This window comes from Colobus angolensis, unplaced genomic scaffold (assembly GCF_000951035.1).
Source record: "Colobus angolensis palliatus isolate OR3802 unplaced genomic scaffold, Cang.pa_1.0 Scaffold6, whole genome shotgun sequence".
NCBI lineage: Eukaryota > Metazoa > Chordata > Mammalia > Primates > Cercopithecidae > Colobus > Colobus angolensis.
In genome coordinates, this window is record NW_012119598.1 from 27572467 (window position 1) to 27599030 (window position 26564).

Consider the following 26564-nt stretch of genomic DNA (forward strand, 5'->3'; position numbering starts at 1 on the left):
TTCTATCATGATATAAAAGACACAAGACAGGTGAATATAAAGAAATACTTATATACATCCACACACAAGAACGATTCAAATAGATAAACACAGAAACACAAACACTAAGGGAGATAGGGCTGGAGTTTTTCTTCAACATGTACAATTCAATGTACTTTCAGTTTTCATTTCAACCTTCCTCAGTGGCTTCTGCCCAGCAACTGATGAGAAACATCACCTCTGAGCCAATCAAAAAACTATTTCTTCCAAAGAGCCACTCTGTTACTGTTTCTCATGGTTAGAAAACAATATTTGCTTTCTCTTTTTCCTTTCTTCCGGATGAGAGGCTAAGCCGTAATAGAAAGAATGGAGAACTATTGATTGACCATCTTTATTCTGTGGGCTCTGATTCTTCCATGGGAACACCAAGGGGTAAGTGCAGGAAATGGTTTAGAGCCTGGGCTACAACGCCTGGGAGGAGTGGGGCTGAATCACTGAGAGTGGTGAGTGGGCATGCAGGGAGTGTACTCGCCCAGAGAAATGGATGCGGTGCCTCTGTGTGTGTGTGTGTGTGTGTATACATGCACACACCTGCGCATGCACATATGGGCACGTGGGAAGACAGGAGAAGTACTGCAAAGAATAAGAAACTGCAGAGGTTGGGATTTAGTGGAAGGAAAGGGAGACAACATGAATGAAGAAATATTCCAACTGCATCTTCTTAACATATTGTGGTCAGAAAGGGCAAAAAGAAAAAAAAACCCTCAAAATCTGTTCTGGTCAACTCAAGGCATCTATTCTAAGAGATTCTGAAGAAGAAAAAAAAGAGAGAAGTACCTTATAGATTTACATATAAATGTGTTTATTACAGAAGTATTTATAATATAGTAAAATCTGAATCAACATTCATATACAACAGGTGGGGAATAGACAATGCATGGTTCAGTCATAAAATATGTTCCATGTAACCATTAGGAATCACAATTTTAATTAAGTGAAATTCTTTATAATTTTAATAACACTGGATCCTTATATTAAACCATTTTTGGTATCTTTTAGGGAGAGTACTTGGTTTTCTTTCCATTCATTTCCCCAAAACCTAAAGCATGCTTTCCCATGGCTACAAGCTACTACATTGTATGAATATATAATAATTGAGAGTCTCTCTGAGCCTACTCTGACTCAGAAAGCCGCTCCTAAAGAAGAAAAAGAACAAACAAACAGACAAAAACCCCAATTGTTTTTTAAACTCTTTCTTTATTTTGGATTTTTGAGTTTCTACATTTGGTTACTGTAGATTTTACTAGATTGAACAGCCTTAACCTTAAATATTTGCATCAATCTCTAAATTTTTTTCTTCAATGCTAACTTTTATAATTGCAATTTTGAGGGCAAAAGATACAACATTTTAAAGGCCCTTGCCATGTATATATGGCCAAATGCTTCCAGAAACATTTCCACTTCCATTAGCAAAGTATATGATTATAACTACAGAGTATTTAAGGTTTTATTCCTTTTATATTTTTTTCATTGGCAAAATTGTCTATAGTAGAAAGAATGAATAATAAATAACCTAAAAAATAAAAGTTCTCCCTCTGAGGACAGCAGAGAAATTTTTAGCTTAGGAACTAATAATACCTCATTTTCTTTAGGAGCATAAAGAGCAGTTTTGAGAAGCAGAAGATGTGGTGAAATATAATGTTTAGTCTGATGGTGGATACAAGATCCAGGCAAGGGTAGAGTATGACCAGCTGCACAGACCTCTGTTCCCTTGCTTCCTCTACATCTGTCCCCACCTGCCTCTGCAGACCTTGTTCTCAGAGGCCATTCCCAGACCCACAGCAGCTGGTATTATGGCTACAGGCCTCATGCTCCTTTGTTTTGGGAGAAACTGTTGAGGAGTTAGTATTTACTGAGCAACTAATATGTTCCAGTCTCTATTATTCCTCATAATATTTATTAATTATTAACTAATACATGAAAATTTTAAATTTAAAGCATTCCAACAATTTTAAAAGTAAAGGAAGCAAAAGACCAAAGTGTCCTTTCACTCACTTAACCTCCAATCTTCAGTTTAGCATTCCTCTTTTTAGGCTTTTTCAGGCATTTACATATATAGTTTTGCAGAAATGTATAGCTTTGCTTTTGTTTTTCAATTGAATCATTAGTATAGTTCTACAAGGTACTTTTTGATCACTTAGTATATCTCTATTGTCCAGGCTAGTGACATTAAATCACCCTTTTTAACTGCTGCATTGAATTTCCTCATAGGGATGTATCATATCCCTATGATATGTAGAAGACAGGCAGATGTATCATACATCTGTATCATAGGGATTCCTCTAACCAGTCTCTTGTGGGTGACTGGTTCAGTTGGTAACCACTTTCATACTTTAAAAATAGTGCTGCAGTGTCATTCTCACAGAGGCTTCTCTCTGCACCCATGCAAGTACTTTGCTGGAGTAGGCATCAGGAAGTGGAATTTTTGGGCCAATTGTGCACATTCTAAGTCTCATACGTGATATTTTTGAGTAACTACAGTTTAAATGGTTCTGTCCCATGACCAAGATCATCAAGCTTGTGACTTCTAGAGCCTTTACCTATTGTCTACCCTTTTTGTGTCCCTAACTCTACCATAGTGGTCCAGCCCATTGTGGGTTCTCAGTAAATATTTGTTGAATAACTTTATGAAGGGAAGAAAGAAAAGATGAGTAAGGTCTGGTCTTATTCAAAGCTCTCCTAATCAATGTCTTTGTGATTAAATGTGGTGGGTTCAGCCCCTGAATGACTTCAGAGCCTCCACCAGGCAATCTGCCTGGATCCACCAGGAGCCACCAGGCCATGAGTTGACCATGGTAATGGCCAAGAGTTTGACCCTTGAGGAGTCCACAGTGTTGGACACCCATAGAGTTGAACAAGGGTGGAACCAGGGAATCCAGTGAAGAGGGTCCTTCATAAATCAGAGGGGGATGATGGAAGCTTGGACCTAGCAAAGGAAGTGTGGGGAAGTGATAGGATTCTGAATATTTTAATGCAGTAGAGTCAGAGATTTCCTGACCAGATAACAGATATTGCTTTTACAGATGGTTTTCCATACTGGAACTCAAAGGTAAAGACACTCAACAGACATTTTTGGCAGAGGTAAGATGCTCTTCGGTTACCATACTTGAGTTAGCCCTGGGGAAGTGGACGTTTCCACGCAGAATCCTATAGTTTCTTCCAGGCCACAGTGTCTGTCTCACACCTTCTGGTGTCTCTTGATATGCAGCATAGATGAAAATGGCAAGTTCCCTGGCCTTCCTTCTGCTCAGCTTTCATGTCGCCTTCTTCTTGGTCCAGCTGCACACTCCTTGCTCAGGTAGGGAACGATTCCATGATTCCACATTTATGTTTATGAAGCAGACGATTACCTCAGTTACATAATTAAGCAGACAATTACTTAAATGCCCTCTTAGAACCTTTAACCCCTTCCTATACCTGAAGTCCATCCCAACCTGAAGGATTATGTGTCACTAAGAGACAAATGGTGCTTCTGTTAGGAATGGTTTCCCCTCTAGGTTCTCTGTATCTAGCCTTCCCTGTCTGAGAAGCACCCTTCCTCTCATGACTCCAAATCCAAAACCCTCTGATGGAGCCTCCCCCTTGTGCTGACAGCTCAGTTTTCTGTGCTTGGACCCTCTGGGCCCATCCTGGCCATGGTGGGTGAAGACGCTGATCTGCCCTGTCACCTGTTCCCGACCATGAGTGCAGAGACCATGGAGCTGAGGTGGGTGAGTTCCAGCCTAAGGCAGGTGGTGAATGTGTATGCAGATGGAAAGGAAGTGGAAGACAGGCAGAGTGCACCGTATCGAGGGAGAACTTCGATTCTACGTGATGGCATCACTGCAGGGAAGGCTGCTCTCCGAATACACAACGTCACAGCCTCTGACAGTGGAAAGTACTTGTGTTATTTCCAAGATGGTGACTTCTATGAAAAAGCCCTGGTGGAGCTGAAGGTTGCAGGTGAGCCTCCAGGTTTGGTTCTGAGAACTTTTCTCTGTAGGATCTAGAGCAGATGCAGAGTTCCTCTTCCAAAAGCACTGCAGACGCTCCTAGCTGATCACTAGCGATTGCCTGCACTGCCTTCCAGCTTAGCTTCTCTGTGGCCCTTGAGAAAGACACAGGTTTTCCTTTAGGAAGAATTCCTGCTGTACCTTACATGCTCAAGTAAAGAACTCCTTTCCTCTGGCAACCAGAGATATAAGGAAAGTGAAGGACAAGGGATAGGAAACATTAGAAACCATCTCTTCAGTGACTGGTACACCATCACTTTGGTTTAGTTGTGTAACAGACGGCTTCTGTTGTGTCTCCAAGTACACAGTACCATGGGCCCTGGGAGGTGGAATAGTGACTATATCTGCTGACAGTGTTTTCCAACCAGTCATCCCCAGGACTACTCCTGTAGTAGAATGAGCTGTATTTCTTACTTATTGCAGTGAGGAAGAATACACATCATAGGGAGCTGTGGTGGGGTCTCAGTAAGAAGGAATTAGAGGAGCAGACTTGATACAATTTGGGCTTGTGTTAGGGGATTGGCGGGGGGCAGTTTATAGACTTAGCCTTTTGCTCTGGATAAGATGCCAGCAGGAAGGTGTGGGCAGGTTAACTGTATGAGTGAGAACCTTAATCAATCTTATGTAGGAAGAAGGAGACCAGGGTGAGACTAAAGCTGTAATTGATGAAGGGCGGCAATTCCTGATTGTCGATGGGGGATGTTTGGTCATTGCTGTGGTTTGCACAGTGTTCATGCTTTTCTCTGTGCTCATACATGATGTGGGGTGGTCTTGTTTTTCCCATGATCCATCATAGTCACAAAGTGCGTTGTCTGTGTTCTGTGAAATTGCTTATGTTCAACAGGATGACACGGAGACCCGGTGTCAGTTTCCCTATGTTGGGACAGCTTTTCTCTTTCTCAGTGCAGTCCCTTGCCCTGTGGCTTCTGGCTGGGTTTAGTTTAAGGGGATCTGCAGCAGACAATCATAGGAAGAGAAGATGAAGAAATCTGGGTGCTTATTCCCTGGATTCCTTGCTGCAAGGTACCTTCAGGCTGGCTGCATTGCCTTGCTGAAAGTAACAGCTCCTCTAAAGGAAGTCCTCAATGCATGAATCTCTTCTTTTATGTATTCAAAACAGCTTCCTCTCTTCCTCCCTCTGGTAATTGGTGTGAGTGGGAATAACCACACATTACTGACCCTGGGATACTGTACTAGCAAATTTAGTTTTCCCCTCATCATGACCACACTTTTGTAAACAGCTCCTGAATGAAATCTCTCTTGAATTATCAAATCTGTGTCTGCCATTAATTCCCATTGAGACCCTCCTTAATGCAAGAGCTATCAAGAATCTAGGCCAAATTATCCTTCCACAGCACTGGGTTCTAATCTTCATGTTGAAGTGAAGGGTTATGAGGATGGAGGGATCCATCTGGAGTGCAGGTCCACTGGCTGGTATCCCCAACCCAAAATACAGTGGAGCGATGCCAAGGGACAGAACATCCCAGCTGTGGAAGCACCTGTGGTTGCAGACGGAGTGGGCCTATATGCAGTAGCAGCATCTGTGATCATGAGAGGCGGCTCCGGGGAGAGTGTATCCTGCATCATCAGAAATTCTGTCCTTGGCCTGGAAAAGACAGCCAGCATTTCTATCGCAGGTAGGTACGTGCTTGGCCTCAGATTTCTGAGCTGAGCTGTGGCAGTTGAATGAAGGGGGATGTGTTAGTATCTGTGGTCGACCTGGGTCTCTGCACTGAATATAAGGTCCAAAGCACAGATCTGGAGGCGCCACCTTGTTCCAGGGGAGCTTCTTTCCTCCATAAAGGTGTTCACAACACAAACATTTTCTGAACATTTCCTATCTGCCAGAAAGTATGACAGGCAATGGGAATTGGGGGAAAAACATTCAGATAAGCTCCTTATATAACATCAAATGACAAAATGGTATATATATATACACACACACACATGCATACATATATATATATATATATATATACAAATTCTTATCATAGAGAAACAGCTGATCTCCTTGAATAAGAAGGAGATTCTAAAAACCTAGTAAAACGTTTTGGCCAGGCATGGTGGCTCATGCCTATAATCCCAGCACTTTGGGAGATTGAGGTAGGCAGATCATTGAGGCCAGGAGTTTGAGACCTGCCTGGCCATGGTGAAACTCTATCTCTTCTAAAAATTCAAAAAATTAGCCAGGTGTGGTGGTGTGCACCTCTAATCCCAGCTACTCAGGAGGCTGAGGCACGAGAATCACTTGAACCCAGGAGGCAGATGTTGCAGTGAGCTGAGAGCAGACCACTGCACTCTAGCCTGGATGACAGAGTGAGACCCTGTCTCAAAAAAAATAAATAAAATAAAATAAAATAAAAACCTAGTAAAAAATTTTTTAACAAAGTTCATGAATTATCAATTCATAGAAAAGGAAATAACCCACAAAAGAGTGCTCATTCTCACTCATCAGGGAAACATTTGAAATCATTTTTGACTTATGATATTTACAAAAATCAAAACAAAACTGCTTTGGCTTATAATACATGGTTCTCATAGGAATGTAGGAAGGCAGTGACTCTCAGTCATTTTTTCGTGTAACTTGCTGTATTTTTGGTGTGCATTAGGTCAACCTCTATTGGGGGCTCTATAGCAATATCTATCCAAACTACATACTTATCGATCCAAACTTCCACTTCTAGGAATTTATCTGGTAGATAAGCTTGCATTTGTATGAGATGATCCATGTAAAAGGTTTCTGTTTTTTGTTGTGTTTTGTTTTTTAGACGGAGTCTCACTCTGTCACCCAGGCTGGAGTGCAGTGTTACAATCTTGGCTCACTGCAGACTCCGCCTCCCGGGTTCAAGTGATCCTGATCCTCCTGCCTCAGCCTACCGAGTAGCTGAGATTACAAGCGTGTGCCACCACAGCCAGCCAATTTTTGTATTTTTAGTAGAGATGGGGTTTTACCATGTTGGCCAGGCTGGTCTCGAACTCCTGACCTCAAGCGATCCACCCGCCTCAGCCTCCCAAAGTGCTGGGATTACGGGCATGAGTCACTGCAACCGGCCTGTAAAAGGTTTCTTATAGCACTGATTACGATTGCACAAGGTTAGAAACTGTGCAGATGTTCACTGCCAGGGAACTTCCATACAAGGGAATACTGCCCAGTTTGTAAAAGGAAAAAGAAGCAATTCTCTCTGTAATAATATGGAAAGATCTCCAAGGTACACTTTTCACAGAAAAAGCAAGATGCAGAGGGACGTGTATAGAATGCTATTTTTAGTTTAAACAAGAAGAAAAATAAGAATATACTTTAATTTACTTTTTTTAGTTCTCGATTGGGTTATTTAGTTTACATTTTTAAACTTCAACAAGCAATTTTGTAACACTGACTGTACATCAGGCACTTTATAAGTATTAATTTAATTCTTCTAACCTCAGGAGATGGGTATTATCATTACCCTCATTTTATAGATTAGGCCACTACAAACAGAGAGGTTATGTAGTAGTCCAACATCACACTGCTAGTCACACGGGGGAGCCAGCATTTAAACCCAGGCCCTCTGACTCCACAGGTTATGTCCCTAAGCATCATATTAAGTGGACTAAGGAGAAGTTAATACATGGAGGGAGGGAGGACTGGGTGGATGAGAGAGTTGCATGCCTTTATGTATATGTAGTTTTGAACCATGTAAATGTGTTACCTATTGAAAAAATATTTAGAAAAAAATGTGTATAACTCTGCTCAAGTTACTTTCCACGTGAGAGGCAGACATCTCAAGATAAGTAATAGTAGAAGCTTGTAGTGAGGGTTTACCAAAGTCTTATCTATCGTCCTCTGAGACTTTAGGGAGAGAATCCTTATTTAACCTCATGAGATAGCTTCCCTGCCCCCAACCTGGTCTGAGCAGCTAAAACTTGGGGCACTGAGGCTGGGGAGGCTGAGTGCACCAGCGCCCACGACCCACAGCTCTCCCCATTTGCAGACCCCTTCTTCAGGAGTGCCCAGCCCTGGATCACAGCCCTGGCAGGGACCCTGCCTATCTTGCTGCTGCTTCTCGGTGGAGCCAGTTACTTCTTGTGGAGACAACATAAGGAAATAACTGCTTTATCCAGTGAGATAGAAAGCGAGCAAGTGATGAAAGAACGGGGATATGCTGCAACAAAGCAGGAAATAAGCCTAAGAGGTATCCAACGCAAGCAGAGAATCTAAGCCCCAGGCTTGCGTGCCCCAGCCTGAAAACCTCACCTCTTTCCCCCACCCTGGCACCGCATCATGTTTAAGGTTTATTTCCCGAAATACTCACCTTACCCATAACAGTTCATCTTTTTTTTGTTTTGTTTTTGTTTTTTGTTTTTGGTTATTTTCCAGAGAGCCTCCAGGAGGAACTCAGTAAGTTTTCCCATTCCCCCAGAGACCCAGGCATGTCTTCCTATCCTGGCTTTGAGCACCTTGATGACTCTTCCCTGTTCATTCCATTGCAGAGAGGAGAAAAATCCAGTACTTGACTCGTGAGTGGCTCTGACATTTTCTCTGAATTCAAATCTATTGCTCTCTCTCTGCTTCGTTATTTTCCAGCCCATAAGTCATATCCCAGGGTTGAAAAGTGGTCTTGGATCCCTTTACTCAGAAAAAGAAAACAAGTGTGGCTCTTTGGAGAAACCACCCAGTGGTTTTTCTCTCTAGAAAAAAAAAAGAGGTCTTCAATCTCTTTGTACTAGGGGCTACAGACCCTTAAGCTCTAAGAAGCACTGAAGAAGATCCAGGGTTACACTTCAAAAGGAAGAGGGAAGAGAAGAATGAGGTGCATTTTCTATGGCAAGAAACTTACTTGTTTTCCACAATCTAGAGGCTGTTGAAAGGAAAGCAAGAATGGAAGATTTAAGAAATAAGAAAATCAGAAGAGAGAGAGGGAGAAAAGTGTGTCTAATAAAGAGGAGTAGCCACAGCAGCTCAATTGGTACAGATTGATCATAATTGCTTTCAAAAACTAGTCCCTGAAATTGCTCTTTAAATTTCCCAAATTCTTTTTAGAGCAAGGTAAGAAATTATACAGATTGAGAAGGATGGATCTTGTACTCCTAGACATTCACATATAGACATGGTGACACCTATGCCCAGGTACAGATTCAAAACAGATGAGCTGGACCCCATTGGGAAGGAACTCTCACAGTGCCTGCCCTGCCACTAGCACTCAGTCGATGTTCCCAGACTTGATATTAAGAAGAAGAGGTGAAGAAAGAATTGTACCTGCAGATGGAGACCATGGGGAAGGGTGGGATGGTCAAAAAAAAAAAAAGACTAGATGGACGCAAAAAGAAGGGGACGGGACCAACACAAAAAAGGAAGAGTTCAGGTGACACCTCTACCTTTCTTTCATTGTAGGTGGAAAGGAGTCTTCGTCTGATACTGATAAGTCAGCCTGATGCTCTGTAAGTTTGCTGGGTCACGTGCCCTGAATATTTCAACCTTTTCTCTGCTGTGACCCGTGGATGTTCTCTGCTGGATTAATTAGATCTAATCCAAAGACACAATTTCTATGTGGTGGGGGTTCACCTCTGCTTTTCTGGAGCCTCTGGGAAACTCCTGATCCAGCAAACTCCCTTGCAAAGCCTGGCCATGCATCCTGCACATACCATGACACAGGGAGCCTAGCCTGACATTTTTGAGAAGGTGCCACCCCTGATCCATCAGAGCTATAGAGGAGGGAAGCTGGACCCTGGAAGATACTCTGAAGAAAAAGAGAGAAAACATGTAGTGAGAGGAGAATGGAGTGGGAAAAGTACAAGAATACTGACCTTTTCCTTATCTGTGTCTCCTTCCTTTCAGAATGGAAAATGGCCCTCTTCAAGTCTGGTGAGTAAATCACTGTATGTTCCCTGGACCAACAACCTGAGAAACTACATTCCTTTTTCCTTTTTTCTTCTCCAACTATTGTGATTTGGGGAAGAAAAGTTCCCTTGACATCCTTTGTGGGTAGGAAGACACATAAAGGGTGGAGCTGAAGGGAAGGAGACACGCACTGAGTGATACTGCATGGAGAGTGAGGATGGAACAGAGGAGGCGATGCCTGCCCAAAGAACTTTGTCCTTCCTAGGCTTCCCATGCCACCTACTGCCTGTGTCTCCTCAAAAGATTTAATGCTTCCAAGCTTTGGCCTCCACACTTTTAGATGATGATTGCAATCTGTGTTTCATGGGGGCTGAGGCGAAGATGGAGGGAATAATGAACTTGCTTGGCAGGAACCTAGCAAGAAATAGATGGCAAGTTCAAACTGGGTGGTTGAACAAGGTTTCCAGAAAGGAGGGTTAAGAGAAAGCAACAAGGAAAAGTGCAGTGCCCCCATGATTCCCAACAGTGGGGAGCTGTCTCCACCCCTAGCCTGCGAGGGATAGGGAGGGGAGGCAGTTACTGGAACCCAGAGAAAAGTAGCTCAAAGAGAGGGTTTCTTGAGAGTCGACAGGCCTTGTTAGAGCAACACCAGCTGCTGCTGGCAGGGAGGAAGCAGGAAATTAAATGGTGTGTCTCTCCTTTCTTTCTTCTTCCAATCTTCTGTCAGGGCTTCCCACTGGCCAAACCCAACAGCAAACCAGAGGACAAGGGAGCCCAGTGGCACTGTTCTTAAAGGACAGATTCCTGGGGCCCAGAAGAAGGTGAAGAAAGCTGAAGGGTAGAGAGTGAATCTGGGGCATATAAGGCCCCACATAGAGCCCGGCACAGAGACAGCCTTGCAGCTATTAGAAGATCAGAAGCTTCCTTCATGCCCTGCTGTGGGCTGAGTATATAACATCATTGCCTTATACAGCGCTAGAGATTCATGTTTTAATCTGATTTTTCAGGTGAGGAAATGATTCAGATGAGGCTCCACCTTGTTAAATAAATTGGATGTATGGAAAACGAGACTGCAGAAAAGGGGAACTCATTTAGCTCATGAGTGGTCGAATGAAGGTTGAAAATTAATCACTGATCATAAAGCATTAGTGGGCAGAGTCAATGTGGGGAGGGAAACAAAAAAAAACGTAGAAAGAGGATCCTTGCTGCTTCCTGAGGCAACATCAGGGTGTTGGGTTAGGCAGATGCTGAGGCAACTCTAATTTCACCCTCCTCTTCCCCTCTGGACACAAGATACCTGGGGCTTTCTCTCCTGACATCAATGAGAGAGTCATATTCAGGGCAGGTTAGGGATGTCAGGCTCTGGACTTGGGTCTCCTCAGCACAGCCCAGGCCTTGCATGCTGAGGCTCTGAAATCCAGGAAAAATGCTTGACCCCATGGACACTTACTCAGACTCTCTACAGCACATGTGATTCTGGATCCCAAAACAGCAAACCCCATGCTCCTTGTTTCTGAGGACCAAAGGAGTGTGCAGCGTGCCAAGGAGCCCCAGGATCTGCCAGACAATCCTGAGAGATTTGATTGGCATTATTGTGTTCTCGGCTGTGAGAGCTTCACGTCAGGGAGACATTACTGGGAGGTGGAGGTAGGGGACAGGAAAGAGTGGCATATAGGGGTGTGTAGTAAGAATGTGCAGAGAAAAGATTGGGTCAAAATGACACCTGAGAACGGATTCTGGACTATGGGACTGACTGATGGGAATAAGTATCAGATTCTCACTAAGCTCAGAACCAACCTGACACTTCCTGAGCCCCTAGGAAATCGGGAATCTTCCTGGTCTATGAGACTGAAGATATGTCATTCTGCAATGCTATGGATGGGTCGCATATTCACAGTTTCCTGGACATCTCCTTTTCTGGGCCTCTGTATACCATTTTCAGAATTTTGACCTAGGAACTCACTGCCCTGACCTTTGCCCGGTGCCAAAAGAAGTAGAGAGTTCCCTTTTTCCTGACCTAGTGCCTGATCATTCCCTGGAGACACCAGTGGCCCAAGCTTAGCTAATGAAAGTGGTGAGCTTCAGGCTGAAATAATGTCTCTGCTTCTCTCTGCCCAGCCTGAATCTGAGGGTCTCCCCGTCCACAGCAACCAATCACAACCATAAAGCTACAGGCACACAGTGAAGCACTTTACTGATATTCATTCTATTTTATTCTGTATGCCAAATCTTAGGGTTTCATACCACTTTATTATCCCCTTTATACAGATAAGGAAACTGGGATACAGAAAAGTGAATTAACTTTCCAAATTTGGCATGACTAGTAAACAACAGAGAGAGATCTAAACAGCAATAACTAACATTAATGGAGAATTTAAAATGTTCTGAGTGCTGTCTTATGAGCTTTGGTGGATGTCACTCCTTTAATTCTCACAACATCCTGTTGGGTAGTCTCATTTTGCAAGTATGGAAGCTGAGGCAGGGCAACATTAAGTAACTTACATAACTCCTACGGTAATTTGAGGAGTTGGAAGATGGGCAGCCTCAGTCTCTGGCCATTTGCCTGTTCTTTTCCACCCTGATTCTTCCCCCATGGGAAAAACCCACCTGTAGCCCTGAGGTTCTTTTCCCAGAACAGCTCCAGGGTAAGGATCATTGTAGGTGGTTGTGGAGTTGGCACTGCTTTTGACTCCTTCACATCTGATTGTCAGAGCAATAGACCCAGCACTCCTTGGATTAGCTCTGCAGAGTGTCTTGGTTGAGAGAATAACCTCACAGTACCCACGTGACGTGTAACTGGGAAAGAGACTAAAGGCCACATGACATGTAACTGGGAAAGAGACTAAAGGCCACACTCAATGTATAATGAAGCCCTGGTAGGTAACAGAGCCTCTGGGAGGTAAACAGTGTGAATTAGGATTTGAGTTGACTTTGAAAGCTAGCATGTCAAGTCTCCTAAAAACCATCACCTCCTATGGGTGGTAGAGAGTGGTGGTTATGGAAGACCTAAACTAGACAGAAGGGTCAATATCTTTAGGTCAAAAGGTTTCTTAGGATTCTGCCCCCTTGGCAGGAGGGACTCCTTCCTGCCTAGGGGATTTTCCAAGGGACAGAGCTAGGGAAAATCCTTACTGATACATACCCATAATTCATTCAACAAATGCTCAAGAATCATATCGTATGTTCAAGACACTGTTCTAGAAACCAAGAGTAAATCATTGAGCAAACTATATCAAGATCTCTTCCCTCAGAAAGTGGTTAAATAATTAACCATATATTCTATCAGATGGTGATGAATATCCGTAGGAAACATTAAGCAAGGAGGGAAAAGAGAGGTAGGGGCATGAGACAGATATGTCCCCCCAACAAATGTGATAAGTGATCGTGGAGCCAGAGCCAGCCTTCTTATAGTCAAGGTTTCCAGGTAGAACAAATAATCTGTGATACAAGAAATTTGGATGAAGGAAGCTGGAAGAATTACAGGGATATTTTTAATCCCTCTATGGATTCAGTCTGCTGGAAAGGGGTCTATCCACCCCTGTTCATTAGTGGATGTTAAACCCATATTCCTTTCAACTGCTGCCTGCTTGGGAAAACTACTCCTCATTATCATCACTATTGTTGCTCACCATTGTATCCCCTCTTCTTGGCATGTGCTTGTCAAGTCCTGGTTGTTCAATAAATTTGTTAATAATGCTTACTCTTCAACTTGGCTTTTTCTGGACTCTAATAAGTCTACTCAGCACAGCAGAGTAGTCTACATACCCATTGTACTCACCACAGATTTAGTTTACCTCATTGCAACTTTTGCCCAACACCCTCATTGTATCCATTTTCTACTGCAGCCAGCTGAATTACCACAAATTCATAGACTTAAAGCAAGACAAACTTATCTCACAGTTTTGTAGGTCAGAAGTCCAACAGGAGTTTCACCAGGCTAAAATCACTGCACTCCAGCCTGGACAACAGAGCTAAAACCCTGTCTCTAAAAAAAATATAAATAAAATAAAAAAGAAAAACAAAAGAGACATTGCCTAACAGATGGAGCCTCTGGGAGGTAAACAGTGTGAATTAGGATTAGAGTTGGCTTTGCAGGCTACCATGTCAAGTCTCCTAAAAACCGTCACCTCCTATAGGTGTTAGAGAGCCGTGGTTATGTGAAGCCCTAAACTAGACAGAAGGGTCAGTGTCTTTAGGTCAAAAGATTTCTTAGCATTCTGCCCACCTGGCAGATTTCTGTCCTTCTCGTTATCATTCTAGAGTTTCTGGAAGCTGAGGTCTACTAAGAAGTCCCAGAGGCAGAAAGTGAAATCCAAAACCTTTGTGTTTGAAGCTGGAGTTGAAACACCCACCTTGAAGTGAGAAAATAAGTCTGGCAGGATAAATTGAACAAGCATTTATAGCAGACAGACAGATGTTTGGTGCTGTGATGGGGCCTGTAGGTGGACCACAAAGAAGAGGGTGCAATGGGATCATTTCCTCTTAGAGAGCTCACAGTTTATGTGGCCCTTTGGTCTCCTGGTGTTCTCTAACATCAACATTCTTTCTTCCTTATCCTCATCCTTTTTTTTCTTCCTTCCTATTTCTTGCTTCCTACCTCCTTCTTTTTTTCCTTTACTTTCTCTCTTCACAGAAGGGATGCAATAGGCACTGAGACATCACTGCTTTTTAGCTGAGCCCTGATATCTCTCCCCTGGACTGGGCTCTGATCCCCCCGCTGAAATGAGGAGCAATGAGGGTGGGGCATCTGGCTGGAGTGCATATCTGGAAGGTGGTACCCGAGGCCCCTCACAATGTGTAGGAACCCCTTCCTGCCCAGGGGATTTTCCAAGGGACAGAGCTGGGGAAAATCCTTACTGATACACACTAATAATTCATTCAACAAATGCTCAAGAAGAATATTGTATGTTCAAGACAGTGTTCTAGAAACCAGGGATAAACCACTGAGCAAAATATATCAAGATCTCTTCCTTCAAAAAGTGATTAAATAATTAACCATATATTCTATCAGATGGTGATGAACATCTATACGAAACATTAAGCAAGGAGGGAATAAAGAGAGGTAGGGGTATGAAACACTGCAATTATTAACAGAATGGTCAGGGAAGACTTCATTGTAAAGATGGAAATGGAGTCATCCCATCTGATGGCAAGGAACTATCAGATGCTTAAGGATGGAGCAACCCAGCAACAGGCAAAGAATATGCAAAGGACCTAGGGAAGGAACATGTCTGGCAGTTTCCAGAACCCCGAGAAGGCAATGTTGCTGTGGCTGAAATGGAGTGAGTGCAGGAAGTAAGAGGAGATGACTTCACAGAGGCAATGAAAACACATTCTACATGGCATTGCAAGTCACAAACAGCCTTTGGTTTTTACAGCGAGTGACATGGAAAGTATTGGAAGGTTTTGAGCTAAAAATTAACATGATCTCACTTGGGTTGGTCTGCTGAGAATGGACTACTGATGGTAAGGGCAGAACAAGAAGGAGGGCACTGGAGTATTCAAGGTGTGAGTGGTGGTGGCTTGAGGCAGGGTGGTGGCTGTGCTGATTCAGCATGGCTGGTTAGCTTTATGCACCATGGTCCTTCCCACAGTGACTCCAGATGTTTCTGCTTTGCTACCTCTGGGCCTTGGCCCTGGGAGCCACTGAGGTGTCAGCCAGGGCTGAGCCAGCATCACTTTGTCCATCCAAGTTTTCTCAGGGAGAAACTAACAGAGCAGGTGGCTGAGGAGCTCTAGATATGTGCTGCTAGGGGCGCTCTCACCTGGATGTTCTGTTTCAAACTAAGTGGACATTTCTGGCTGCCTTTTGAGAATCCGTTATGCCCAGTGGGTCTCCCTGTGTGGTGATCCTGCCTGTTATCGTGGTTATTCTGATGATATTCATTGCTGTATGCATCTATTGGATCAACAAACTGCAAAAGGGAAAAAAGATTCTGTCAGGGCAAAAGGAGTTTGAAGAGGAAAGGAAAGAAACTGCACTAAAGGAACTGGAGAAAGAACGTATGGAAAAAGAAAGAACTTCAAATACAAGGTAAAAGAGGCCGAGTATGGTGGCTCATGCCTTCAATCCCAGTACTTTGGGAGGCTGAGGCAGGCAGATCGCTTGAGCCTAGGAGGTCGACACCAACCTGGGCAATAAAGTGAGACCCTGTCTCTAAAAAAAAAAAAAAAAAAAAAAAAAAAAAAGTAAGAGTAGGAGGACAGTTCACCATTATAGAAAAGACACAGCTCTCCCAGGTACCAGTGTATGGAAGAGAGAGGAAATGCATGGCAGCAGCAGCAAGGACTTAGAATTCTCATGTCTTTGGAATGAATATCTCAGAGCTTTTGTTCTTTCATTCTGCCGGCATTGCATTCATTTACCTGGCTACATAAAGTACTAAATGGTTGAGCAAAAGCAAGTGTAACAATGTACCGGTACTACCCAGCCACCTGATCATATATCATTTCTGGTTTCTGACAGTGCCCTAGGCATGAGAAAAGGGAGATGTTGCTGTTCATAGAAAGGATGGTTCCTGCATTGTTTACTATAAACCCAACTTCTTTTAGTTCTTCTATTGAAGACATGATTTTGTTTCTGTTTGTTTTTCAGAGCAACTTCAAGAAGAATTGCGTAAGTTTAGCCTTTCCTGAACTACTCTGTGTACAATTTGTGTTCTCTTACTTAGCAGCATCTCATGACATTCACCTCTGTCTGTCCCTTGAAGATGGAGAAGAACATTCTTACATGCTGGTGAGTGCCCCTGATGTTCCCTCAGATCTCAGCTTTCTCCCCACCAGCTAGCTAAAGGGACTCATTAGACAAGATGAGCAAGGGACCCAGGGTAAAGTGGGGGCAGCAGGGAACTGGGGTCAGTTCATCAACAGTGTCCCAGCAGCGATGCATCACGGCTCTTCTGTCAGGGAATCCCAGCAGCTCTCAATCAACCCTATGGTTTACATCCCAAGATCCTTTCTCTTTTGGAATAATTTAATGTATGATTACCAGAGGTTTCCCATATATAGTAGCCTCCCCAAGAGTTATGCTTCACTGGGTTTTGCTCTTTGATTCTGGATCAATTTGAAAGAAGACAATACTGTCTTAGCAACTTATGTACTAGGGATGGTGTAGACTGTGTATAGTTGAAGGCCCATGTGGGGAAGAGGCTACAAAAGTTCCCAATAAGCCTCACAGAATGGTATACAAATAGGTGGCCAGAAATGCCTTTCTGCTTCTAAGAGAGCACTGATACTTTGTGTATAGCCTGCCAGGGGAGGCATCTGGGTGAATGGGAGAGCACAGAACTCAACTGCCCACTCCCAATGAGCACTTTCCATCTTATGATACAGCCCCTCAGCCCATAAGCACCACAGAATCCGAGTTTTACCAGATACCATGACACATGGACCTTTCCTCTTTAGGTGAATTTCAAAATTGCCACTGTCAACTTGGGACAAAACAGCAAAATGTCACAACCAGATATTTCACCATGGAGAATAGAGGAAATCATTTTAACACAATAGAAAGGTAAACTGAATGAGAATAAATGCAGATGGGAGAAGCTTGCAGAATGCCCAGAGCCTGGAGCGTTTCTCACACTGACCGACAGGAAATGGACCTAGGTAGGCACCTACATTTCCTCTATCTACTCATATGTTCTTTCCCCAGTTCCTTTAGCACAGTTTCTTTCCTTTCCTGGTCAAATCCCTTTTCCCCGGACAGAATCTTTTTTTCCATTTGGAGTTTGTTGATCCAATAGGTATACAGAAGTCACACCTGCAGACATCAGACCCATGTTGTTGAAGCAAAACTAGATGGAAATAGTTCCTCCCTACTTTTGCCTACAGACCCCTCAGGCAACAGGTTTTTTTGGGGGGGACATTTATTCTCCTTCTTTATCCTTGAAGGGTGCCCTTGTCAGTCATTTAAATCAGTTGTCATCTGGTAAAAGGAACACATAGGACCAATGAAGAGATTCTTTATCCTCCAGGACAGTGTGAAGGGAAAGACTCACCTTAGTTGATCAACTGGGGAGAGAAGGAGCAGGACATAAAGCCTCTGTGCTGGTTTGAACCAGATAATTAAAAGGTTCTAACTAAAAAAAGCCCCAGAGATCCTAGGTCTTGAATAGAAAAGGGAATAGATCTTAGAATGCTGAGAGAAAGTGTGAATGATTAATTTGGGCTCGTTTCCTAAACTCTCTGGATTTCAAAGAGCCTCAATTCTTCTCAACCTGAGGGTGCTGCTTCTGTCTCTGGAGAGACAGAAGTGCAGCTTCAGAGGTCGGGGGCCATGGCCCACGCCTGTAATCTCAGCACTTGGGAGGCCGAGGCGGGCGGATCACCTGAGGTCAGGAGTTCAGGACCAGCCTGACCAACATGGAGAAATCCTATTTCTACTAAAAATGCAAAATTGGTTTCCGCGCATGCCTGTAATTCCAGCCACTGGGGAAGCTGAGGCAAGAGAATTGCTTGAACCCAAGAGGCGGAGGTTGCGGTAAACCAAGATCGACCCATTGTACTCCAGCCTGCGCAATAAGAGTGAAACTACATCTCAAAGAAAACAAAAAACCCTGCAGCTTCAGTAACTCTCAGGGTATGAGCTGCCTGGCATTAGGGGGCCTTCGTGGAAATGGCCCCTTCATGGGGATTCCCCTGTAGTTTTCTGAGACTTCTCTGGGGACCAGGAACCACACAATCCCGAGGGTTCCTGAGACCCAAGGCCTAAACCTGAGAATTCCTCTGCAGCCAGTGTGGTCCTGCACACAGACACTGCTCATCTCGAGCTCTTATCAGACGACCAAGGAAGTGTGACATTGGCTCCCTCCAGGGAGAGCGTGCTATATAACCCAGAGAGATTTCAACAGTTAGCTTTGTGTCCTGGGCCAGGAGAGCTTCGCCTCAGGGAAACATTACTGGGAGGTGGAGGTGGAAAATGTAATTGAGTGGACTGTGGGTGTCTGTAGAGACAGTGTTGAGAGGAAATAGGATGTCCTGCTACTTCCTCAGAATGGCTTCTGGACCTTGGAGATGTGTAAAGGAAAATACTGGGCCCTGACCTCTGCTAAGTGGATTCTCTCTCTGAATGAGCACCTTTGCCAGTTGGGTGTCTTCCTGGAGTATGAAGCTGGAGATGTCTCCTTCTACAACATGAGGGACAGATCGCACATCTGCACATTTCCCCGTTCAGCCTTTTCTAGGCCCCTGAAGCCATTCTTCAGGTTACAGTCTTGTGACAGCTGCATCTTCATCTGCTCCGCATTCACAGGAGCCAGTGGGATCATGATGCCTGAAGAGGCCTGACAGTTCACAGATCGGGGACCCACCATGGCCCACAGAATCAGTTCCCTGGTCTCACAGCCATGGAGGCAAGCCCTGGCCATCTCAGCAGCCACTGCATAATGCCCCTGGTGGAAGACATGCCCTCCTCCCCTCTGGTCACACAAGAGAACATCTTCCAGCTGCCTCTTTCACACCCAGTCCAGACCTCAGCCCCTGTTCACTCCTCACTAGGCTGTAGCTTTAGTAATTCCTTTGCTTGTAACTATGGGATGGGATCCAGCGTTAGAAATAAATGCTCAGTGCCCCAAAGAAGAGTCAGCACTCTGGCAAAAAGCTTTCTCAGCTAGGCAATTTATTTCTGCAGAAGGGTGCTGCTCGCAAGTCTAGTCACCACAAGAATACACCAAACAAAGAGGGAAAGAATTTTTATTCCTAATGCTGCTTGTCCCAGCTTCTGTGTTCAGTCACCACTCACCAGAGTTGGACCACACAATCTAAACTGAACCTGATCAGCTAACTTGAAAGGGGCAGGGGTGTGGTTACACTGGTTGGAAGGTCAGTTTCTGTGGGAAGAGCCATTGCAATGGGAGGGGTAATTTACACAGTGAGTAGCAGACGTGGGCTCTGTAGGTAAGGACCAGTGGAAAAGTTGTTTACTGAAACTAAGACAGGGAGACATAAAGGATAAGGAGGTTAGTTTGGCCTTATAAGTAGGGAACAAAGAAAAAGGGCACTGAACAAGCCAAACCTTTGAAGAGGAACTTCTTTTATATCTGACATCCAGGCATAGGGAACTAGGTGTTACACAGCTCCCAGCCAGGAAGAAAGTGTGAGAAGTTGATTGGCAGTGAACTTGCTGTTTAACATCAGGATGACGACATTGAGCCCAATATGCCAGTTGGCACCAGATGCTGTGGATTTGGAATGAGGCCAGCAGGGGTCACCAGGATGTGAGAGGAGAGAAGAATCCACAGGACCACCAGAGGGAAGAGGGAACCAGATATGCAGGTCAGAGATAGAAGAGGTAGAACCAGAGAGCTGGGAGGGAGCAAGGTTGTGGTGGTGGTTAAGCCCCACCGTAACAGCTAAGGGGTCCTGGGATATGATGGCTCATTTCCACCCAACCCCAGGATTTCCAGAGCACACACCCACAGGCCTGGACCTGGGACGAAGATGAATGAAGAACATGGACTCATGTGGATGTGATTTGGCTCCTGTGTCCCTGCAATAAACAAGGAGTCAGTAGTTAGTCTTTGAGTGTGGTTGAGGTTTGAGGTCCTGGTGGAGCAGAGTAGTACTGGACCAGGTCTGTGTCAGCATTCAGGTTCAGTGAGGGCACCAGTGGCTTCAAACTTCCCGGTCTAATTATGTCTTAAGACACTTAATAACTACTGAGGGCCTTGAAGAGGTTTTGTTTATTTGGGTTGGTATTTGTTAATATTTACAGCATTTATGATTGAAACAGAAAATGTTAAAATGTAGCTTACTAATTCATGTTAAAATACCATGAATGCACCAATTACAGGTTAATATAAATAGAATGATTTGTGAAAAAAATCAACTATTGTGTCTAAACAAAAGAACAAGAAGTGTGACATTGGTTAACTTTTTCCAAATCTAATGTCTGGCTTCATAGAAGACATTTGTATTCTCATATCTGCTTTTGTATTAAATCTATTGGTATATCACAGGTTATATAGGCCCCCAAAAACCTTATTGTACCCTACCGAGAGAATGAAATCAAAAACAAAAAATGTTATATTATTAATATTATAATGAAAATAGTATTAACATTGGGGGCTCCTTAACAATATATCAGAGATCACCCTAGGAATCCCCAGACCATATTTGGAAACTAGAATAGTGGATCCTGGAAGTTAATCCATGTGCTGGTTAATTTTAGATGTCAACTTGACTGGATTAAGAATACCTAGACAACTGATACAACATTATTTCTGGGTGTGTCTGTGAATGTGTTTCCAGAAGAGATTGGCATGTTTGTCAGTAGGAAGTTCTCCCTTCCTATTAGCTGAAGGCCCAACAGAACAAAAGGCAGAGGAAAGACAAATTCTTCTGTCCCCTGACATTTTTCTTCTTCTGCCCTTGGATATCAGAACTCCTGCCTTTCCAGCCTTTCAGCTTCGGGAGTTGTACCAGGATGCCCTGGGTTCTCAGGTCTTTCGGTTCAGACTGAGATTTACACAATCGGCGTCCCTAGTTCTGAGGCTTTCGGACTTAAACTGAACCATGCTACCAGCATCCCAAGGTCTCCAGCCTACAGACAAGCTGTCATGGGATTTCTCAGCCTCCATAATCACATGAGAAAATTTCCCTAATAAACGCTCACTCATACATATATGTCTATATCTGTATCATATTGGTTTTGTCTCTCTGGAGAACCCTGACTAATACAATCAGGCATCTAAAATTCTGGCTTGAAAGGTAGCACTTTAGGTTTGAGACAATTCAATAATCCAACAGGACTGGAAAAAAAAAGGTCCAAAATCATATTACTGCATTTACAAATAGACATATTATTCAATGAATCTGAATAATATGTGATTCTGTCAACCTCTGTGGTTGGGGGCCAGATCATATATGGCCCTGAATGTCATCATGCTGACCTGCAGTTTACCTCTGAAAGGGGAGCCACTGGAAAGTTTGGCAGAAAAAGGACTGGACTTACTTCAGATGCTAGACGGAGATGGGCTATGTGTAGGGGTGGTAGGTGGAAGCCTGAAGACCCAGCTGAGAGCTATTGCAGTGATTCAGAGGGGAGATGCCGGTGACTTGTACCAGGGAGGAGCCATGAAATTATATGATGCTGGATTTATTTTCAAGACAGGGTAAAAAGGCTTTGCTGATAAACTTAAATGTGGGATGTGAAAAAGGAGGGCATCAAGGGTGACCACAAGGTTATGGTCCTAAGAAACGGTACAGATGGAGTTGGCACTTAGGGAGATGAGGAAACTGAGGGAGAAGTGCATTTTGGAGGCCAGAGGAGGAGCCAGCATGGAATTCAAGGTCACTTTTGGGCACGTTCAGGTTGAGGAACTTACTAGAGATCCCCGTGGAGATGCAGAGTAGGCAGGTCAGTAATAAATGTGCAGGCCAGGCATGGTGACTCATGCCTGTAATCCCAGAACTTTGGGAAGCCGAGGCAGGTGGATCACCTGAAGTCAGGAGTTCAAGGCCAGACTGGCCAATATAGCGAAACTCCATGTCTACAAAAAATACAAAAATTAGCTGGGTGTGGTGGCATGCTCCTGTAATCCTAGTTACTCAGGAGGCTGAGGTAGGAGAATCACTTGAACCTGGGAGGTGGAGTTTGCAATGAGCCGAGATCAGGCCACTCCAGCTTGAGAGACAGAGCAAGACTCCATCTCAATACATACATACATACATACATACATAAAACTATAGTAATAATAACAAATGTGCAGTCCAGGCAACAGGTCAGGAATGAAATACAAGTTATTCTCTTTGTCTTCTGTATCTTCATGTTTGCTGCCACTGCCTGTTTCACTTTAATGCATTAGTGATCTATTGCTGCATAACAAATTACCACAAACTTAGTGGTTTAAAACAGCACATACTTATCGTTTTAATTTCTGTGGGTCAGAAGTCCAGGCAGAGCTTAGTGGGCTTCTCTGCTCTGAATGTCAGAAAACAAAAGTCAAGGTATTGGTCAGGCTGTAGCCTCATCTGGAGTCTCGACAGAAGGAGAGTCCTCTTTTCAGATCACTCAGGTCATTAACAGAATTCATTTCTTTACAGTTGTAGGACTGAGGGCCCCAGCTCCCTGTAGGCTGAAGCTAGAGTCTCCTCTTAAAGGGCTCCTCAGTTCCCTGCTATATGGGTTTCCCACGATGACTCCTTTCCTCTTCATAGCCAGCCAGGAAGATAGAGCCTCTAGAGTGGGTCAGCTAGCAAGACAAAGTGTTACACTACATAATGTAGTCATGGAAGGGACATGCCATCAGCTTTACCATACTTTATTGGTTAGCAGCAAGCCACAGGTTCAGCTCACCCTCAGGGAAAGTACGGGATACAAACTACAGGAGGAGTAATCATAAGGGGTCCACTCCAGAGTCTGTAGGATACAACATATAAGAAACTCAAGGTTCTCCCATTGTAACTGGCCTGCTTCCCCTTTCACTGGGCAATACACTGCACCTGCCTCTCTCTAAGAGTCTACTTCCATACAAGCAAAGTCTCAGAAAGAGAACACATGCATGGCCATCAGGCACTGTCTGCCATGATGATGGCCACTGCTGTACCACACCATAAACATTGTTCTATCAGTTACTACTGGATTCCCAACCATTAAAGCCATTATACATTTCTATTTTTCCCTCCCACCCCCATGCTTTTTTAAAGAGAGAGACAGGATCTTGCTCTGTCACCCAGGTTAGAGTTCTTGGTGTGATCATAGCTGAGTGTGGCCTTGAACTCCTGGGCTCAAGTGATCCTCCTGCCTTAGCATTCCATAGTGCTGGGATTATAGCTATGAGACACTGGGCCTTGCTTGTCTTTATACACTTCTGTCTTTTCTTTATGGACAACCCTGAGTTCTTCATAGACCTGCCTGAGTAGGTGTTCCCTCCTGTGTGGCATCTGCCTCATCAATCCCCAAGGCCCTCTTTGTGGTCTTTCCCTACTCCTAGGGAGATCCTTCTCAGAATTCTTGCTCCACTTGCTCCAGAACTGCTGAAATTCCTTAGGCTTTGATCCTGGGCTCTCTTTTCACAGCACATATACTCTTGTAGGGTCCAATCCATTTTCAGAGCTCTATCCCATGAGCAGACCCCACCGTCACCTGCATTTCTGTCTCCAGCCCCACACATTCCCTGAACTCAGTGCCCACTAGCATCTCACAGTGAGTGTGTCCAAAACTAAATTGCCATCAACCCTGCCTACCCATCATTATCTGAGTGAGTGACACCACCTAACAGTCATTTTAGCCTTCTCTTGTTCTCTCTTAACCCACCACATCTGACTGATAGCCAAGTCCTACTATTTGCACTTCCTTTCAATAGTCCAGCTTAGTGGTTTGAGCACAGACTCTTTTGCCAGACAGCCTGGGCTCAAGGCCTAGCTCGGAAAGAAACTACTCATGTGACCTTAGTGAGTCGTTTTACCTCTCTGGACCTCAGCTTTAACATATAAAATGTGGGAAATAAGATACCTTTTAGTGTTGTTGTGAATCTTATTAATATATATAAATCTCAAAGCACAGTACCAACATGATAGTAGGTTCTACGTAAATATTTGTTAGTACTAATATTCATAGTTGATCCAGACTCCTCTCCCCATCTCCAAGCCATCATAATTTCTTGCCTAGAGTGTCACAGTAACTTCCTTCCAGGTCTCCCTATCTATTAACATCTGGTCCACTGAAGAGGACAGGATATATTATGCAACCCCAGCAGGCATCGTCCCATAGAATACAATGTAAATGGCACCCCCTACCTCCCATCTTCCCTTGCACCTGCCCCACCGCTATTTTCAATGTATACATTTTTTCACGTCAAACTTTTCAGAGATTTTCCCTTCACCTTTAAAGCGAGACTCCAACTCCACAGCAGGCAACAGTTGATGTTGTCTCCAGGGGAGGTGGGTTCAGGAGTCATCAATGCAGGAATCAGAATTGAAACTTACAGAATGGAAGACAATGAAATGCATTGAGGGTTAATACATGAAGGTGCTGTGCTAACTCTTCCTTAAATAACTTATGGAATAGGGCTTATTTCCACCCTACAGACAAAGAAACAGACATGATTAGTTAGTAAACTGGCTTTGGGTTCCAGGGCTAATGAGTTGTGGATGAAAACAGATGAAGATAGAAAAAAAGCCTAGAGACAGCAGATAGTAAGCCAGTGTGCATGTGACGTGCTGACAGATATCTAGATATAGCAGAAAGAAAACTCATGTTCATGGGAGTTCCTAATGGCAACAAGAGGTGAGATAACCATGAGAAATGGATATTTCTTGATGAGACTAACTCAGTAAAGGAGACAGATTTCTGGGCATTTTGCCACACCTATTGCATGCAGAACACTGGAATTGGTCTCATAGAAGACAAAGAGAAGATAGGATCAAGTGCCCAGGTCTTGAAGGAGGGCTAAGTGCACTTTTCACTTAGCGTACATTCTTGTGACTTATTTATTTATTGATACACTGTTGTAAGCAAACTGCATGCATTATCTCATTCCATCCTCACAACAGCAACCCTAAAAGTCAAGTATTATTACCATCCTTATTTTAGAGATAGGGAAACTGGGGCACAGAGATGTTAGGTAACTAGCCCAAGGTCACACAGGCCACCTGGCCTGAGAATTAGTGCTCTTATCCACTCCATTATGCAACCCCTCCTCACTAATTTTAAACTTCAGTGGCTGAGACCTACTAGATGATAGATTCTCAATAAAAATTTGTTGAATCACTGAATTCATTTCTGCCCCATTTCACATCCATTTCTTTCCCAAGACTTATTTCCCAGAGTTCTGTATAAAGGACTGCATGAGAAATGGACCCAGGGGCCTCATACTTTGGAAACTACAGAGTTCAACGATACAAAGTATTGGGCCCAGAAACTCCTAATCTGAAGCTTAGCATCTCAGCTGCTTCTCTGTGTCAAAGCGACTTGAATCCTCCAGGCTAGGGTGGGTTGATTTTTCTTACTGATATAATTTCAAGCAACACAGCTTCTGATAGACTGTGAATTTAAAAATAAGCAAATGAATAATTAAATAATTAAGGATGATAGATGGATAGGGAATGATCACTGGTATGGATTATAATAAAGTAAGAAAGTTTAGTAAAATATTAACTATATCACTGTAATCTACATTGTAGTTATATTGGTATTTACTGAAAATTCTTTCACCTTTGCTTTATGTTTTAGAAGTTTTATGATAAACTGTTGGGAAGGAAAAAGGGGAGGGAAAAATTTTGATATTCTGCTGATAACAGAGACCAGAAATACCATTGGCTTAAACAAAACAAGGGTTTTCTTGTTGTTTTGTTTGTTTGTTTGTTTCTTTGTTTGTTTGTTTTCATGTAAAATGAATTCAGATGGTGGCAGTCCAGGGCTGATCTGGCTGCTCAGAGATGTCATTCACGACCCAGCTTTCTTCTGATTTCATTCTATGCTGTCTCTGCATGTGGCTTCCAACCTCAAGGTTGCCTAATGGTCCCAAGAGGGCTGCTGCATCTCCATTTCAAAAGTCTACATCCTAGGCAAGAGGAAGAAGGAAGTACGGAGAGTGTACCCTCACACTTCCCGCTATTTTGGCCTCCCTTTTGAAGGATCTCTGGGAGAAACACAAGCCCACAACTTCCACCTACAAGCTATTGGTTTCAACCTAGTCCCTTGGTCTCCAATAACTATGAGATGGAAGAGCATATTGCAGTACCCAAGAAAATTAGGCCTTATCACCAAGAGGAAA

At 43.7% G+C, this 26564-nt stretch overlaps 1 protein-coding gene and 1 pseudogene across 3 annotated transcripts in view; both read left to right on the forward strand.

Annotated features, from left to right (window-relative positions):
- The first annotated feature begins 215 nt into the window (after positions 1 to 215).
- Positions 216 to 26564, forward strand: part of LOC105526765 (butyrophilin subfamily 3 member A2) — a 38228-nt gene continuing 11879 nt past the window's right edge. Inside the window, exons 1-11 of one of the 3 annotated variants that reach the window (XM_011962882.1) lie at positions 290 to 411; positions 3048 to 3120; positions 3253 to 3337; positions 3634 to 3981; positions 5387 to 5668; positions 8003 to 8203; positions 8389 to 8409; positions 8502 to 8528; positions 9403 to 9449; positions 9847 to 9873; positions 10577 to 10914. In XM_011962882.1, coding sequence (XP_011818272.1) covers positions 3253 to 3337; positions 3634 to 3981; positions 5387 to 5668; positions 8003 to 8203; positions 8389 to 8409; positions 8502 to 8528; positions 9403 to 9443 — 1005 coding nt within the window. In that variant the 5' untranslated portion in view covers positions 290 to 411; positions 3048 to 3120 and the 3' untranslated portion in view covers positions 9444 to 9449; positions 9847 to 9873; positions 10577 to 10914. Of the gene's footprint in view, positions 416 to 3047; positions 3121 to 3252; positions 3338 to 3633; positions 3982 to 5386; positions 5669 to 8002; positions 8204 to 8388; positions 8410 to 8501; positions 8529 to 9402; positions 9450 to 9846; positions 9874 to 10576; positions 10985 to 26564 lie in introns of those variants that run through there. The other 2 variants (XM_011962883.1, XM_011962881.1) reach the window with 2 other exon arrangements.
- LOC105526838 lies at positions 15672 to 19351 on the forward strand (annotated as a pseudogene).